The sequence below is a fragment of the Rattus norvegicus genome, chromosome 8 (assembly GCF_036323735.1).
Source record: "Rattus norvegicus strain BN/NHsdMcwi chromosome 8, GRCr8, whole genome shotgun sequence".
NCBI classification, from domain to species: Eukaryota; Metazoa; Chordata; class Mammalia; order Rodentia; family Muridae; genus Rattus; species Rattus norvegicus.
Genome location: NC_086026.1, coordinates 112,082,268 through 112,096,231, shown reverse-complemented (window position 1 = coordinate 112,096,231; position 13,964 = coordinate 112,082,268). Strand labels below are relative to the sequence as shown.

Sequence of the window (13,964 nt, the reverse complement as noted above, 5' to 3'; positions counted from 1 at the left end):
TGCCCCCAGCAAACCCAGCTAATGAGTGTGTGTGCGAGCATGTTTTTCTGCCCAGGCACAATCACCTCTCAGAGCGGTATTAGCCGAAAACAAAGGAAACGGCTATGATTAGTCCAAATTTGAGCCACAGAAATAGTTCTTGCATATATTTAACCAACTGAGTAAAACAATCTAAAGAAAAACAGGCATAAAGTCTTCATACTACTGAGCAGCAGTAATGGACGGAGGAGTTGAGCACTGTCCCCAGCTGTCATTGTACTTTTCATACCTTATTTGGGTCAAAGGGTCTACTCTGAGACAGGGCTAGAGAAGGTTACATAGTCATTGGCTAAGAGCCAAGGGAAACTGCAGTTAGGACATGCCCCGGAGTCACATGATTACCTTGCCTCAAGTGCTCTTAGCTGTCCGAGCACCTGTCCTGCTCAGCTTACAGAATCTTACCTGCCCCTTATCCCATGGTCACTCAGGCAAGCCTTCCAGAATTCAATCTGCAACCGCCTTGGGAGACCTTGAGAGGGCCCTGAAGTCCCTTGTATGCGGCCCCGGGCGGTCGCTAAGGAGCTCGCCCTAGTTCTCTGCTCTGCTTCTCTGGGATCTGCCTGCTTTTCTAGTGCTTTAAAGTCTGCTGATACGGAACCTTGAATGCTCGCCCTCCCAATGTAGTGACGTTTGGGTTACTCCTCTCTAGTCAACATGGAACCCTGACTGATGGCTGCTGTGGATTAGCTAGCTACATAACGTTCGGAATCCATTGCAAGATGAAAACGCTTTAACAAGCGCTTGAAAGGTTCAGGATAAGAAAGGTGAAGCGTTAGTCTAAATGCATGCTTCTGAGAGTGCAGAGCTGGCTGGCTCAGGGGCAGAGGCAGACTAGAAGTGTCCATCATCTGAGTCCCAGCTGCCCTTCTGGGCCAGCCCCCTCAGGACTTGCTGCTTCCACTGGGTTCACTGAGGGACTTTGGTACAGGAAGGCATTAGGAACCAGACACAAAATTTTAAAAAGGAGTCGAGCGGCCCCTGCTGGGTACAAAGGGGCACTGACGACAAACTCAAAAAAAAAAAAAAAAAAAAAGACAAACCAAAAAAATAAAGGGGGGGGGGCAACCAACCCCCTCCCCCCCAACCGAATGAGACCATCTTTTTTTTTTTTGGTTGCAATTATATTTTGGTAATTTAACAGGACTATTTACTGTTTCATATATCTAAGGTCCCCTAATAAGACTTTTCAGTTCTGTCTCTGTTCACAGGAAAATTCTGAGAATTTTGATGGGATTTTCTAGGGCACTGATGTGGCTTTTGGCAAGGACATAGGGTTTGAGATGTGACAGTCTAGGTTGTAAGGCACTTACTATTTGGTGGCTTTTATAAGTCTTTTAACCTGCAACAAGCTAACTTTAACTTGGAATGACATTAAATTTTAAGCCGTCATCTCCTTTTCAAAGGACAGTGACATCTAGCTAAAAAGAAAAGGCAGGGCTCAAACCATTGAAGTGTTCCCTCCATCCCAGCTGCCCTTGTTACGATACCATGCAGGGGTGGGTCTAGGACGGGCTTCAGATGGCGGGCAGCTCCGGGCCTCTGGCTGTTTCTCAGGACAGAGGCTGTGTCTGCAGGCCCGAGTCCGGCTCAGAGAATTCAGTTCTGGGTTATAAGATAAGGCTCACACTGCTTGTGAGTCTCTTTAGAAGCGTACAGCCACAGTCCAGGGTTCTCACTGCCAGGAATACTGTGCAGTGGGCAAGCCTGGACCAGTCCACCCGGAAGAGCTATCCACAACTCCTCTACTTCCACCTCCACAGTCCAAGCCACCACCATCTTATTCAGTTCAGAGCTCTTTTGTCTTTGCACTTCCTGTCTTAACTGAAATCCATCTACTGGGGTGACTTGCATTAAACAAACAAACAACAACAACAATAACAACAACAACTCAAAGCCCAGTGGTGGTGTCTCACACCTTTAATCCCAGCACTTGGGAGGCAAACGCAGGAGCTCTGAGTTCCAGGCCAGCCAGGGTTTAGACAAAGAAAGTCTGTCTTGAAACCAAACCAAGCAAAATGAAACAAAAAGACAAAACCAAAAGGATCAGGCAGTCCCCAGCTCGGATTAAACCTTTCAATGACTCAGGAAATGTGGAGAAGCCTGTAGCCCACCCGGGTCCCTCGCTGGCAACACTGGTTCCACTTTGAGGCTTTGTGTTGTCTCTTGCTCTATGGTCAGCATTCACCCCTCATGGTTTTCCTGGGCCACTCACACGTCAGGTGTTGGTTCAGAAAGTCAGGGCAGGTACATTTTCTTTAAAGTGAATGAAATCTACTGGGATCTACTACGCTGTGCTTCATGAATATTCCTTTTCCTGTTTTTTTTTTTCCACCCATTCTCTAGCCACTGTGTCTCTGTATATTGGCTGCCAAAGGTACCCAGCTTGTGTCCTCTGGAGCGCTGTGTTTATACTGTCTCCAGGAGACGGCTGGAAGGGAGAGCCAATAACTGACATTTCACAGCAGTACATCTATCCCCAAGGCTTGATGCCATGGGTTCTTCTTATAGAAAAAGATTTATTCTTATGAGCGCCTTGCCTATTATGTGTACATACTCATCTCATGTGTGCAGTCCCCTCAGAGGCCAGAAGAAGGTAAGGAACCTCCCCGAAATGGGGTCACAGACAGGTATGAGCTGGCATGTGGGTGCCAGGAACAGAACCCAAGTCCTCTGCAAGAGCAGTAAGTGCTCTTAACCTCTTGAGTAATTTCTCCACCCCTGACAAATTTTTGTATAAATGTAGTACTAACTACTGGCTCGACAGTGTTTTATATTTGAAGGGGTTCTGAGGTATGAGATGCCATTATTACTCTGAATAGGAGTACTCCATTCAGGCAGAGAACCTCTCCGGTGGTACAAGGCCATGGCCATAGATAGAGAACAGAGGTAGCTGGCAGCTAACTGGGATTACAATACAAGCACATACCACCATGCCACAAAGTCCAGTTTTTACCGGAGTTGGGATCAAACTTAGGTACTGACTAAGCCATCCCCTAATTCTTCAGAGGTAACTTTTTAATCCGTACATTTATGCAGTGACTTAAAAACAGCCTGGGAATCTTAAGAATGCCAGTTATCAGTGAGTGGGGTATCTGCTCAGGGCACACCCACCTACAGGCTAAGTTCACTCAGAACACCTCCCAGGCATGGGAGTACGAGTCTGTGGTTCTCTTCATGTCTGGTTTCTTCTGTCTTTCCTGCTTGTATTTTCAACAACCTGTGCTGAAGGACACACGTAAGTAGTTGGGAAGTATTAAAATTTGACAGGAGCAAAACTGGAGCTGAGGGGTTGGGGATTTAGCTCAGTGGTAGAACGCTTGCCTAGCAAGCGCAAGGCCCTGGGTTCGGTCCCCAGCTCCGAAAAAAAAACCAAAAAAAAAAAAAAAAAAAAACCAAAAAAACAAAAAAACTGGAGCTGAAGGCAAACGTTTAATCAACTATGTTCAAACACAAGTGCCTGAATGACTGGCTAGTCATAGGCCTCAAGAGCCACATAGTCTGCATTCCTGAGAAGTCTCAGTTTCTCATTCAGAATATTTTCACGCTGTTGTTGGTAAAAAACCAAGTGGGTGGTATGTTTTTTTGAGTGTTGATTTATTACTAAAGATCTGAGTTTGGAGACAGAGAAAACATTTTTATCCGTGTATTTTTGAAAACCCCATCTGTGGGAAGGAGCCCAGCATCAGTTTCCAGTGGGTGGGACGTTCTCGTGGAGGCCCTGCAAGGCCAGGTCTGTCCACTTCATCTCCTGTTCTTTCACAGACTCTGTGGTGCCGCCGTTGTCTTGCTCAGGCTCAGGAAGCTCACTCTGGAAGGGAAGCATCCCCATAACAGCCATCAGGAAGTGTCCTTTCTATATACTTTTGAGATGGGTCTCATGTAGCCTAGGCTGGCCCCAAACTCACTATGTCATCCTGAACTGTGTTTCTGCACTGCTGGGGACTGAGCTCGGGGCCTGTCAAGTCACGCTACACTCTATCCCTGAGCCACACTCTCAGCCGATCACTCCCAAGTCTCTTTCCTATCCCCCTTAGAGGTGTGGACCTGGCCTTGCAGTTACTTCTGAAAACAGGAGTGCATTAGGAATTCAAGCCTGTGAGGGCCTAAGAACAGTCAGCATAGCTGATATGCATGTTCTAAAGAAAGAGTCAAAACAACAGATGTATGGAAGATATCAGAGGTTCTGTTCAGTGTGGCTTGCTTCCCCTTGCGGCATGGAATGCTAGGCCCTATGACTCTGGTTTTCGTACAAAAGGCAGTGGGGCAGGAGGGCTTAGGGCTGGCTTATTTGGGTGATGAGGTAACTCAAACCCTTGGTGGGGGATGCTTTGTTTCCACTCTCAAAAATTGGAGAAAGAAATGAGCTCTTTTTCATGTCTCTGCCTTGGGGGAAGATAGAGAGAAGACATTTATGTCTAGTGCATACTGTGTACGATGCTCAGTACTCCAGGGCACGCTGAGAACACTGACCAGAGTCAATGCTACTCTAGGGCACACTGAGAACACAGACCAGAGTCAATGCTACTCTAGGGCACACTGACCAGAGTCAATGCTACTCTAGGGCACGCTGAGAACACAGACCAGAGTCAATGCTACTCTAGGGCACGCTGAGAACACTGACCAGAGTCAATGCAGAGCCTACTGAAAATGCTTTAAGGGCCAATCTCACTTGCTGATATGTTTTCAAATACAGAAATTATATCAAGAAAAAAATGCTGCACCCAAAACACTTTAGTGACAATATAGGCTGGATAAGGGACAGTGACAATGTATCAGATGTGAGCTCCCCCTAGTGGGAAATCGCAGTAAAGACTAACTCCAAGCCCAAGAGCCATTTTCTTACCTAGATAAGCCGTGTGGCCACACTAGACCCACGCATGGCTCCAGAGTTCACGGATACCATGTATTTCTGTGCAATTCCCTCAACTTACACTCTGTGTTAGCAAACTACTGCTTAATATTCAGAATTAGGGTTTCCCACTTATATGATATGGAGGTAGTTTTCTTTTTAAAATTATGTTCAACAAACAGAACATGATATTTAGCTACAAGATGTATTTGAACCAGGTCCAGTAAAATGGTTCAGTGGGTAATGGCACTTGCTGCCAAGGCTGAGTTCTACACGCGTGTCATGGCACACAGGCACACACATACAAGAAAAACCCAAATGTGTTTGCGTCACATGCACCTGCTTTAAAAACGTAAAATGAGAGTCAACATTCTGTAAACGGATCCAGAGGTTTGTCATTCTCTAGTCCATTTAGAAACCTGACCTTAGTAATTATCTACAGGTCACAAAAAAGAAACAGGCCTTCGATTAAGAACTACTTTATCCAAAGGTACTGGTTTAATTTCATGCCCTCTAAGGGCACGCCAGGCTTCCTCAATTGATGTATCCTTTGGTTGGTGACTATTAATTCTTGTGATGAATACTACCATGTCAAACTAGTTGAAACATGCCCACCTAACACAAGTACCGTGAGCACAACATTCACGGGGGACTTCACCAACAGCTGCAGTTGTCTCAGCTGCTCCTGCCAAGCCAGAGTCTGTCCCTGAGGGTGCCTGTGGATTGGCCACAGACTTGCTCTCCTCAGAAGAAGGCAGATATGGGGAGTTCTAGGCCTGAACTCTCAGGCTCTGCACTTCCCTTCGGTATCGCTGTTGAACCTGAAGCCCAGGTCCTGAAGCCCTGCTTGGTGATGTGTACCGAGACCCAGCCATCCTGTTCCTGGAGACATCCTGTTACCTGCCAGACATGTGAGCCGTCCTGCACCGCCCAGCTCCAGCTAGTCTGCTGGCTGACAGGGCAGTGCCAGCAAGCCTGGCCTTAGATGGCTGAACTGGTGTGGACCAGAGTTCCCCACTGAGTTATAACACCATGACCAAGCAGTTGTTATTGTAAGCCACTAAGTTTCAGGATGGTTTGTTAATGCAGCAAAAGTTTAACAGTTAGACGCATTCCTTTAGAATCACAAAATTGTATGGATGAGCAACAGGACCAGGCTGCCACCAGGAAGTCAGCAGAGGGATGTCCCTCTTCATTCCCAACCACATTCCTTAAACCTTGCTGTGCGGAGCAGTAAGTCACTGCCCTTTTCTTGGTGCTGTTCTGGCTTTCCTCCCATGCCTAGGCTGCTGCATTGCAGAAGCATCCTACTTGGTGCCCCCTGGCCCTTTCTTCTGTCAGGCTGTCTCTGCAACGCTACAAATCCTTTCTGAAAGACACATGTGAGATGGCACCTTCGCTCCACGGACCTTTCATCCCTAGATCCCAGAGAAGGAGGCCTAAGTGGGGCACAAACACCTTCTCAAAAACTATGCCCAACTTTTTGCCTCCTAACTACAAAGGTAATTACAGCCCACTGCTTCACCATCTCCCATCGTGCTTTAAAATCTCCGCCTGCTACACTCTCCGCTACAGTACCCTGTGTAGCACACTACACTCCTGGTTCTTCCGTGAGCCTTACGACTTCTCTGAAGCATTTCTACTGCATACCAGGCCTCTAGCCATTCCCCACTTGGCTACTCATTCCCTCTGCTTGGTAGTGTCATTAGGTAGCAACCTGCCTCTCTCTCTCGATCCCTGGCCCCCAACAGGAACTTTATCTTATAACCTTATATAACCTTAGGGCACACAGTAGATGTTGGAGAAGATGGATGGACGGACGGACGGACGGACAGAAGCTTACAGACTTTGAGCTTTGCAGACTGAGACATGAAATCTGACCTACTAGTCACTAGTCTTGAGGTAAATGCGCCTCTCTTTTCCTACTTTTTTCTTGCCAAATGGAGATACCCCTGCCTCCCCTGTAACTGTCTTCAGGATTACAGATAATGCCAGCCTTGAAACTGGTAATACATGGTGGCTACAATTCTTACTATTTTATTGTCCTGAACTGTGACTAAGCCGTGATTGACTGGCCACTGAACGCATTCCCACCTCATTCCCACCTCCTACTCTAGAAAGAGAGTGCAGGTGAGCTGAGTATTTTCTTTGTAAAGTAGCAGCAGCAGGCAGTGTTCCTGGAAGTTATGCACTGTTCAGAGAAAGTCCCCAGACTCTGTTTTCCTTGTCTTTTGTTAGGCCTTTGTAACATCAATAAGAGTTTAAAAAAAAAAAATCTACATAAGCAAAAGCTCAACCTTTTAAGGGAGTTTCCCAGAGATCAGCAAAGAAAAGGTGTCATGAGAGCTTGTATGTCAGAAGGCCGAAGGGGAGAGGCAAGGCAGACTCTAGGCAGCTAGTTGCCAGTGTTTCAGAAACGCCAAGGGAGGGGCTGAGAGGCGGCTCAGAGGTTAAGGGCTCCACTGCTTTTGCAGAGGACACTGTTTGGTTTTTGGCACTCACTTTGGGTGGTTCACACCTGCCTTTAACTCTAGCTCCAAGGGATCCAACACCCTCTTCCCGCCTCTGAGGGCACCTGCACTTACACACTCCCTCACTGTACCCCAGACACTCACATCACACACACTCACACAGACACAAATGGAAATAAACCCTAAGGGCTGGGGGGTGGCTCAGTGGTAAGATCACCTACTGCTCTTCTAGAGGCTCCAAGCTTTGTTCTCAGCACCTATGCCAAGTGACCTCTAACTACCTGTACGTCCAGCTCCAGGGATTTGACGCCTTCTTCTGTCCCTCTCCCCACCTGCACATGGTGGCAGACATTCTCACATACATATATACATATAAATAAAAACAAATAAACCTTAAAACAAGAACAAAAAAGACTGATAAGCCAGCATGCTCCTTGCTCCTGGGTGTGATGTGCTAAACTCACACTTGGCCTCCCTCGGGCTTTGGCCTTCCTGGGCTTTGGCCTCCCTCTGGGCTTTTGTGGCTCCAAGTATCTGGGCTCCAGTCCTGATGTGATCTCTAATGAAGTTGGTTACACCAGCCAGTTGGGTTCCTGGGCCCTAAGCTTTCACTTCCCACCAACCCCCACTGAGTCTCCCCACATTCTCTCTCAGACTCCTTTTCCTGAGCCCCAATTACAACCCACCAGTGGAATCGCTACATCCTCATATGGCAGCTTGTCCTCCCGCCAAGCGTCGTCAATAAGATCCAAGATCCTTCCATCTCGCTGTACCTCACTGTCCATCCTCCTGCAGCTTTGATCTTGTCAGGTCTGTAAGCCAAAGAGGTAATTTTTTTTAACACTATGAAGGTACAGTATAATCCAGTACCAGGATTGCTTTTAGCTTGAAACTGGTTTTGTTACTGTATTTAACATCACCCCAGGAGAGTCCCATCTTGTGTCAGATGACATCAAGGCCACAGTTCTCACCTCTGCTGACAGGTGCTTGATGGATTAGGCTGCCGTGTAACCAGAGGGCAAACTTGTCTTCTGAATAAGGTCCTTTCTTTTATCTTTATGATCTTACAGAATCACCCTTCCCTGCTTGTGATGTCTTCGATGAGTCTCTGACTTGACTCAGACTGGCTTGGTCTGAGTGTCATCTCCTGCTCCTTAAGCCCTCCCCCACTATTTGGCACAAGTCTCCACCTGTCTTATTCAAACACTGGCATTTTTAAGGCACAGGAGCTAAGGGAACATGCTGGGTGACACTGAACTGGGAATCATAAGGTGACCAACCATAGGCCAGCTGCTAATCCTTAGCGCAGGAACAATGTGGGCAGTTAGGCTTACCCAGGGAACCACTTCCTTTCTTAAAGAGCATCCAGACTGAACTCAACAGTAAAAGTTTAAGATCAACGGTGGCAGTTCCAGGTTCTTTGTCCCCTTGGGCTTCCTCCTTTTTGTTTTTTGAGAGTCTCAAATTCTCTGTAACCGAAAGCAGCCTTAAGCTCCTAATCCTCCTGCCTCTACCAATGGGATTACAGGCCTGTGCCACCGTCTCTGCTTTGTGAGGTATTGGGAACAGACCCAGGGCTTTGTGTATACAGGTTAAGCACGCTGACAACTGACTTACATCCCCAGCTGAGGGGGATCCTGCAGGAGTCCAGGGAGGTGAGGATGAAGTGAAATTTCACCAGTCTGGCTTAGACTTGGGGAGTTTGATGCCAGGAGGTTTATTTCTAACGGACTTAAACTGGTATGATTTGAAAAAGAGTTTCCTGGTATAACAATTTCTGGTGCACAAGAAAGTGTAATTACATTAAAACTGCACTTAGGGTCCACGACATTCCTTCCAAGAAGGCGGGTTCTAGAGATAGGTACTGGGGTCCAAGGAAGGTCTCAGTCATACAGCAAGAGAGTTCACCTGGGCTATCAGCGACCTTCGCCCTGGCTGTAGGAGCCTGATGTGGTCTGGCCCAACAGATCACTCAGATTACAGGACTGTTAATCACTTCCAATTCCCAGCTCTTTGGATAGAAGAACAGGTTTTACATCTTACCATTGGAAAAACAATCCTGCACGTTTAACATTTTCCCTGGATATTTGTGGGTGCAGGGATCTTTGTGCTGCGATCCCAACATCCAGCCTTCATCCTTCTTGAAAAAAAAAAAAAAAAACCCTGTTTATTTGTGTATGTACATGTGGAAGTCAAAGGACAACGTGGCGATTTTGGTTCTCTTCTTCCATCAAGTGGGTCCCAGAGATTGAACTCAGGTTGCCTGTAAGCCACTAGGCCGTCTTGTTGGCTTTCCTCAGTGTCTGTTCCAAAGGCTCAGGATGCTTGCTTAGGCCCCTGACCACAGACTGCTTCACATGTTTCTCCTCAAACTGTTGCAGTCTAACTCAAAAGACTGGTCGTCAAGCAGTGCTTTTTGGGTTTCTGGCTTCCAAGTTTGTTCCTTATCACAGACACAGCCTATTGTGCTTCTTGCCACAAAGTGGCAACCCAAGGAAAGGTCCTAAGGGTTAGCACCAGTAGCTCTCTCAGGAACTGCTGTTTCTGAGAGAAGGGAGACTCAAGCAAGAAACAAACTTTGCCATACGGCTATGTGCTTGTCTCCAATGGTGTAAAGGCAAAGCTAGCACTATCTACCGAGTCTGCAGGAGGGAAAGGGCTTTCACTTTAAAAAATTAAACAAGATGGGGCCCAGAAGGAGGTTCAGTGGACTGAAGTGCTTGCTGTGCAAACAAGGGACCTGACTTCAGATTGCTGGCACCCACGTAAAAAGCCTGGCACGATGGCACACACTTGTGTCCTCCGGGAGGCTGCCAGGCAGTCTAGTTGAATCAGAAAGTTCCAGGTTTAGTTTAAGATTCAAAGTAATAAAGGAAGACACAGACGTTGACCTCTGACCTCTACACTCATCTACGACTCCACCTGTAGGCAGAAACCACACCTTTTTTGTCTGCTCATGCACACAGACACACCACACACCCGCATACAAACACTGAAGCCAAAGGTGGTCAGCTCCTCCTGCTGAGTGAAAACCAGGTGATGGCTTAGCAGTTTTCCTCAGACTTAACCAGACCCTAGCTAGTGGATAATGCAAAGCTAGCTGAAGAGCCACTTCTAGTCACTCCTCTAGGGCTTGACAAGTTTCCTCCCCTTTCCTGTCAATCTTTTGTTTTTATAGCTGTGTCTTGGGCTACATTTCATTCTTTCCTGTACTGATTTTCCCAGTCCTATACAGACTGCATCCTTTTCTAAAGTGTTCTGACTTCCTTCCAGTTTTTTAGCAGGCTCTTTGTCCTTGAATGCTTTGTTGCTCACATTAAATGATCTATGAAACAAGTTAGGTCAGCTTTGTGATTGACTGGCAGAGTCCTACTGTCTCCAGTGGTAATGCGGTGATTCCCAATCTTTCAACAAGCTGGCCTCAATGTTTGTTTGTTTGTTTTTTAATTATTTATTATGTATATATCATACAGCTCTCTGCCTGCATGTATGCCTGCAGACCAGAAGAGGGCACCAGATCTCATTACAGATGGTTGTGAGCCACCATGTGGTTGCTGGGAATTGAACTCAGGACCTCTAGAAGAGTAGACAGTGTTTTTAACCCCTGAGCCATCTCTCTGAGCCTGGCCTCATGATTTTTTAACTCCCTGAGCCCGGCCTCAATGTTTTTTAACACGACCCTCTCCCACATGCCTACAAACCGGCTTGCTTTTTACCCACCCACTGTACTTCATCAGTTATGCTTGCTCGTCCTTCTAAACAACAGGAACCGCGGCAGGGCTTTGAAGTCTACATCTATTTTCCTGGGTCAGGTGATCGGGTGCTCCCCCTGGGAAAAGCAAGCACAGGCAATGCCCCAAACCCTTACGACACAGCATAACCTCTCTAGGTTTCTTAAACTTTTTGTACTCTTCTCTTACTATGCCCGGTCCTCCAGATAAATTCTCAGCTCTCAGATTGTCTTGATCTCTGAGCACAATATGTGACAACAGGAGTTTTTTTGTCCAGACATCTCTTTCTAGATATTAGATGCGTACGTCCTATGAGACATACTCACGTTTTATGTATTTTCACAATCACAGCTTTGTAAATGTATTTCTAAGCTAAAAGCACGGGGGCCGATACTAAAATTGGCCTTCGCAGGCCACCATCTTGGGTCACTAGACGCAGAACCACCCGCTGCAGCCGTTTCCGGTTCGAGTGCTGGAGCTACTACGTGCGGAAGTGCAAGGGGGAGGTCGAGCGTCGCCATGGGTGCTCCGTTCCACTCCGCACAGCGTGCAGTAAAGAAGTGGCTCTGAAGGTCGGTTGAGAGTACCGGCCTGCGCTTCTGGAAGCGCTGAACGACTCTGAAGTCGAGGGCGAACGCTTGGCTACTCTCAGAAACCCGGGCGGCGGGCGCGAAAAACCCTTACCCACAGAGCGCGCGTCGGCTTCCTCCGGGCCCCGCCCTTCTTCCGGGTCACGTGACGCACGGCGCTCTCATACCCCGTATGTAGGTGAGTCCATTCGCTGCTGTAGGGGGCGGGACGAACGTCGATTTATTGTGACGTGCGCGCGTTCCCGGTCAGAGGAACGGCGGGCAGGCCCCGGGGCGCGCTCTGCCGGGGGCGCGCTCCGTAACCGACCGCATGCCCCTAAGACGGGCGAGCTGCGGCTTGTTGTGCGTTTGCGGCCCTGGCCACCGTGGTGCCGCTAACCTTCTGGCCGCATGGCCCGGGGCCGCAGTTCGTTGCGGCCCACCTACCGCGGGGGCCTCCACTGCACGCCCACTGCTGTCCGGCCGCTGCGTCCCTGGGTTCCTCCGTCTCCTCCCTATGGGGCTCTGAGCTGACCGGCCAGGTGCTACGGCCAGCGGGAGGGCGGGTTGCTTCGCTCCCGGGGAGGAACCCTGCTGCTACGGGTGTAGGACCAGGCCTTAGCATTAGCCACTCAGCGTGAAGTCCGCAGGGTTCCCTCGTAATGTTCGTAGGAAAGGTGCGGGAACCCCTGATGCAGGCGAATTGCGGAACGCTTTCAAGTCGAGTGAAAGTTTTGAAAGAGCAGTTCGATAACAACGCTTTACGCGGAGACACTTGACCGTGAATGGATTGATTGGAAAGGGCTTTTGTACTTCACAGAATCGTGGGGTTACAGAGTTTTCATTTATAAACTGTACACTTATTGCTCAAAGCGATCCCCTTTCTCTCCAACTAGCACCGGCTCTCCTTTGTTGCTCTGGTCGACCAGGCTGGCCTCATTGTAGATGGACCTACCTCTGCCTGCTAGTTAAGGATCTGCACCACCTCGCCTGGCTTTTTGAGTTCTCTTTCTTGAGGCCAATTTAGAGTTTTAAAATGTATTACTTTATTAAAGCAGGGTAGGTGCTCTTTGTACAATTCTTCGAACATTTGCATTTATTTTGTATTTATATTTTGTAAGTCAAAGATCAATGGCTTTAATTATCTAACTATTTACACCTACTCTTAAAGGCTGTAGCTTAGTGATACGATGAAACGAATTATCTTCGTTTCATTCATGAATTATATTCATTCATTGGAATGCAGCGCCATTTTTAGGTAATTTTTGTCCCTGCTTCTTGTCTTTCACTGTGCCGTCCTCAGCGATCAGTTAAGGAGGTTGTCAAACTAAAATGGGTTAGAGATTTATAAACAGATGCATGTCCCTTTAGAATGTGTATCTGCTGATGCTGTTTCCTCCTGTGGGGAGGTAGGGGACAGTTCCTTAGGCCTTCCTGTCCTGTGTAGTGGCTGATGGTGACAGCATTAGTCCACACTATCATAGCTAACATAGTTAAGGTACTCTCCATGCCAAAGGCTAGATTTGCTTTTTTAAGTTTTACAAAATCACGGTGCTATCTTTATATCAGTACAAATTTATAACAAATACACAATATCAATATCCAATGGGTTCAGGGTTTTTCAGCTACTCCATATGTGCTTGAAATTGAAATACTGTGCTTGGACCAGATTTCCTGCAGAGAACTGTCTGTTGCCTTCGATTGCTAGGCCTTTAAAGCCCTCTAATCTATAGCATTTTCTTACCTCCATTTATCATTCAGATTTAACTGATTGTATATATTTTTGACTATGTTCCTCTACTCTTCTATGACCTCTCCTCCACTGGCTAAATCTTGAATTACACTGTCCAGTGTGGCAGTCATCAGCCAGTCCTGATATTTTAAATGAAATAAAAGTTTGGTTCCTCAATTGCGTTAGCCACATTTGATATACCCAGCGTTCACAGGTTGCCTAGTGGCTACTGTTTGATCAATACAGATAAAATGTTTCCATAATTACAGAAAGTTCTGTTGAAATACAATGATCTTTTGAAATAGTGTTAGATTCAACCTTGATTTTTGATTGGAGGTATAAGAAAAACGTAATAGTTATAGGCTTTATATTATGAAAATTATCGGTTGCATTCATTATCAGGGAGACTTGTAATGTCTGAGTCATCCCACTTGGGATGTTGAGATTAAGCTGTGTATGTAGTGGTTCCTATGCTGTCTGCTCAGTTGATCCACCATGAAATTGCCCAGGAGCCCTTTGGTCAATAGAGAGATTTAACATGGCTAATAGTGCCCAGGTCTGTTACTGCAGGAC

At 47.1% G+C, this 13,964-nt stretch overlaps 2 protein-coding genes across 13 annotated transcripts in view; one reads left to right on the top strand and one right to left on the bottom strand.

Moving 5' to 3' along the window:
• Nucleotides 1-3,170: 3,170 nt before the first annotated feature.
• The window catches only part of Cep63 (centrosomal protein 63), a 51,476-nt gene continuing 40,682 nt past the window's right edge, over nucleotides 3,171-13,964 (top strand). For 2 of the 10 annotated variants that reach the window (XM_017595591.3, XM_039081195.2), the window contains exon 1: nucleotides 11,768-11,858. Coding sequence is in view for 1 of the 10 variants with exons in the window: in NM_001037772.1 (NP_001032861.2) it covers nucleotides 3,186-3,274 (89 nt within the window). In the remaining 9 variants the exon portion in view is untranslated. Of the gene's footprint in view, nucleotides 3,275-11,585; nucleotides 11,859-11,970; nucleotides 12,202-12,569; nucleotides 12,719-13,964 lie in introns of those variants that run through there. The other 8 variants (XM_039081196.2, XM_039081191.2, NM_001037772.1 and 5 more) reach the window with 7 other exon arrangements.
• On the bottom strand, nucleotides 3,411-11,827 carry Anapc13 (anaphase promoting complex subunit 13). 3 transcript variants are annotated; one of them, NM_001173983.2, is given in 3 exon segments: nucleotides 3,411-3,847; nucleotides 8,046-8,171; nucleotides 11,775-11,827. In NM_001173983.2, coding segments are annotated over 2 exon segments (225 nt in total). In that variant the 5' UTR covers nucleotides 8,145-8,171; nucleotides 11,775-11,827; the 3' UTR covers nucleotides 3,411-3,721.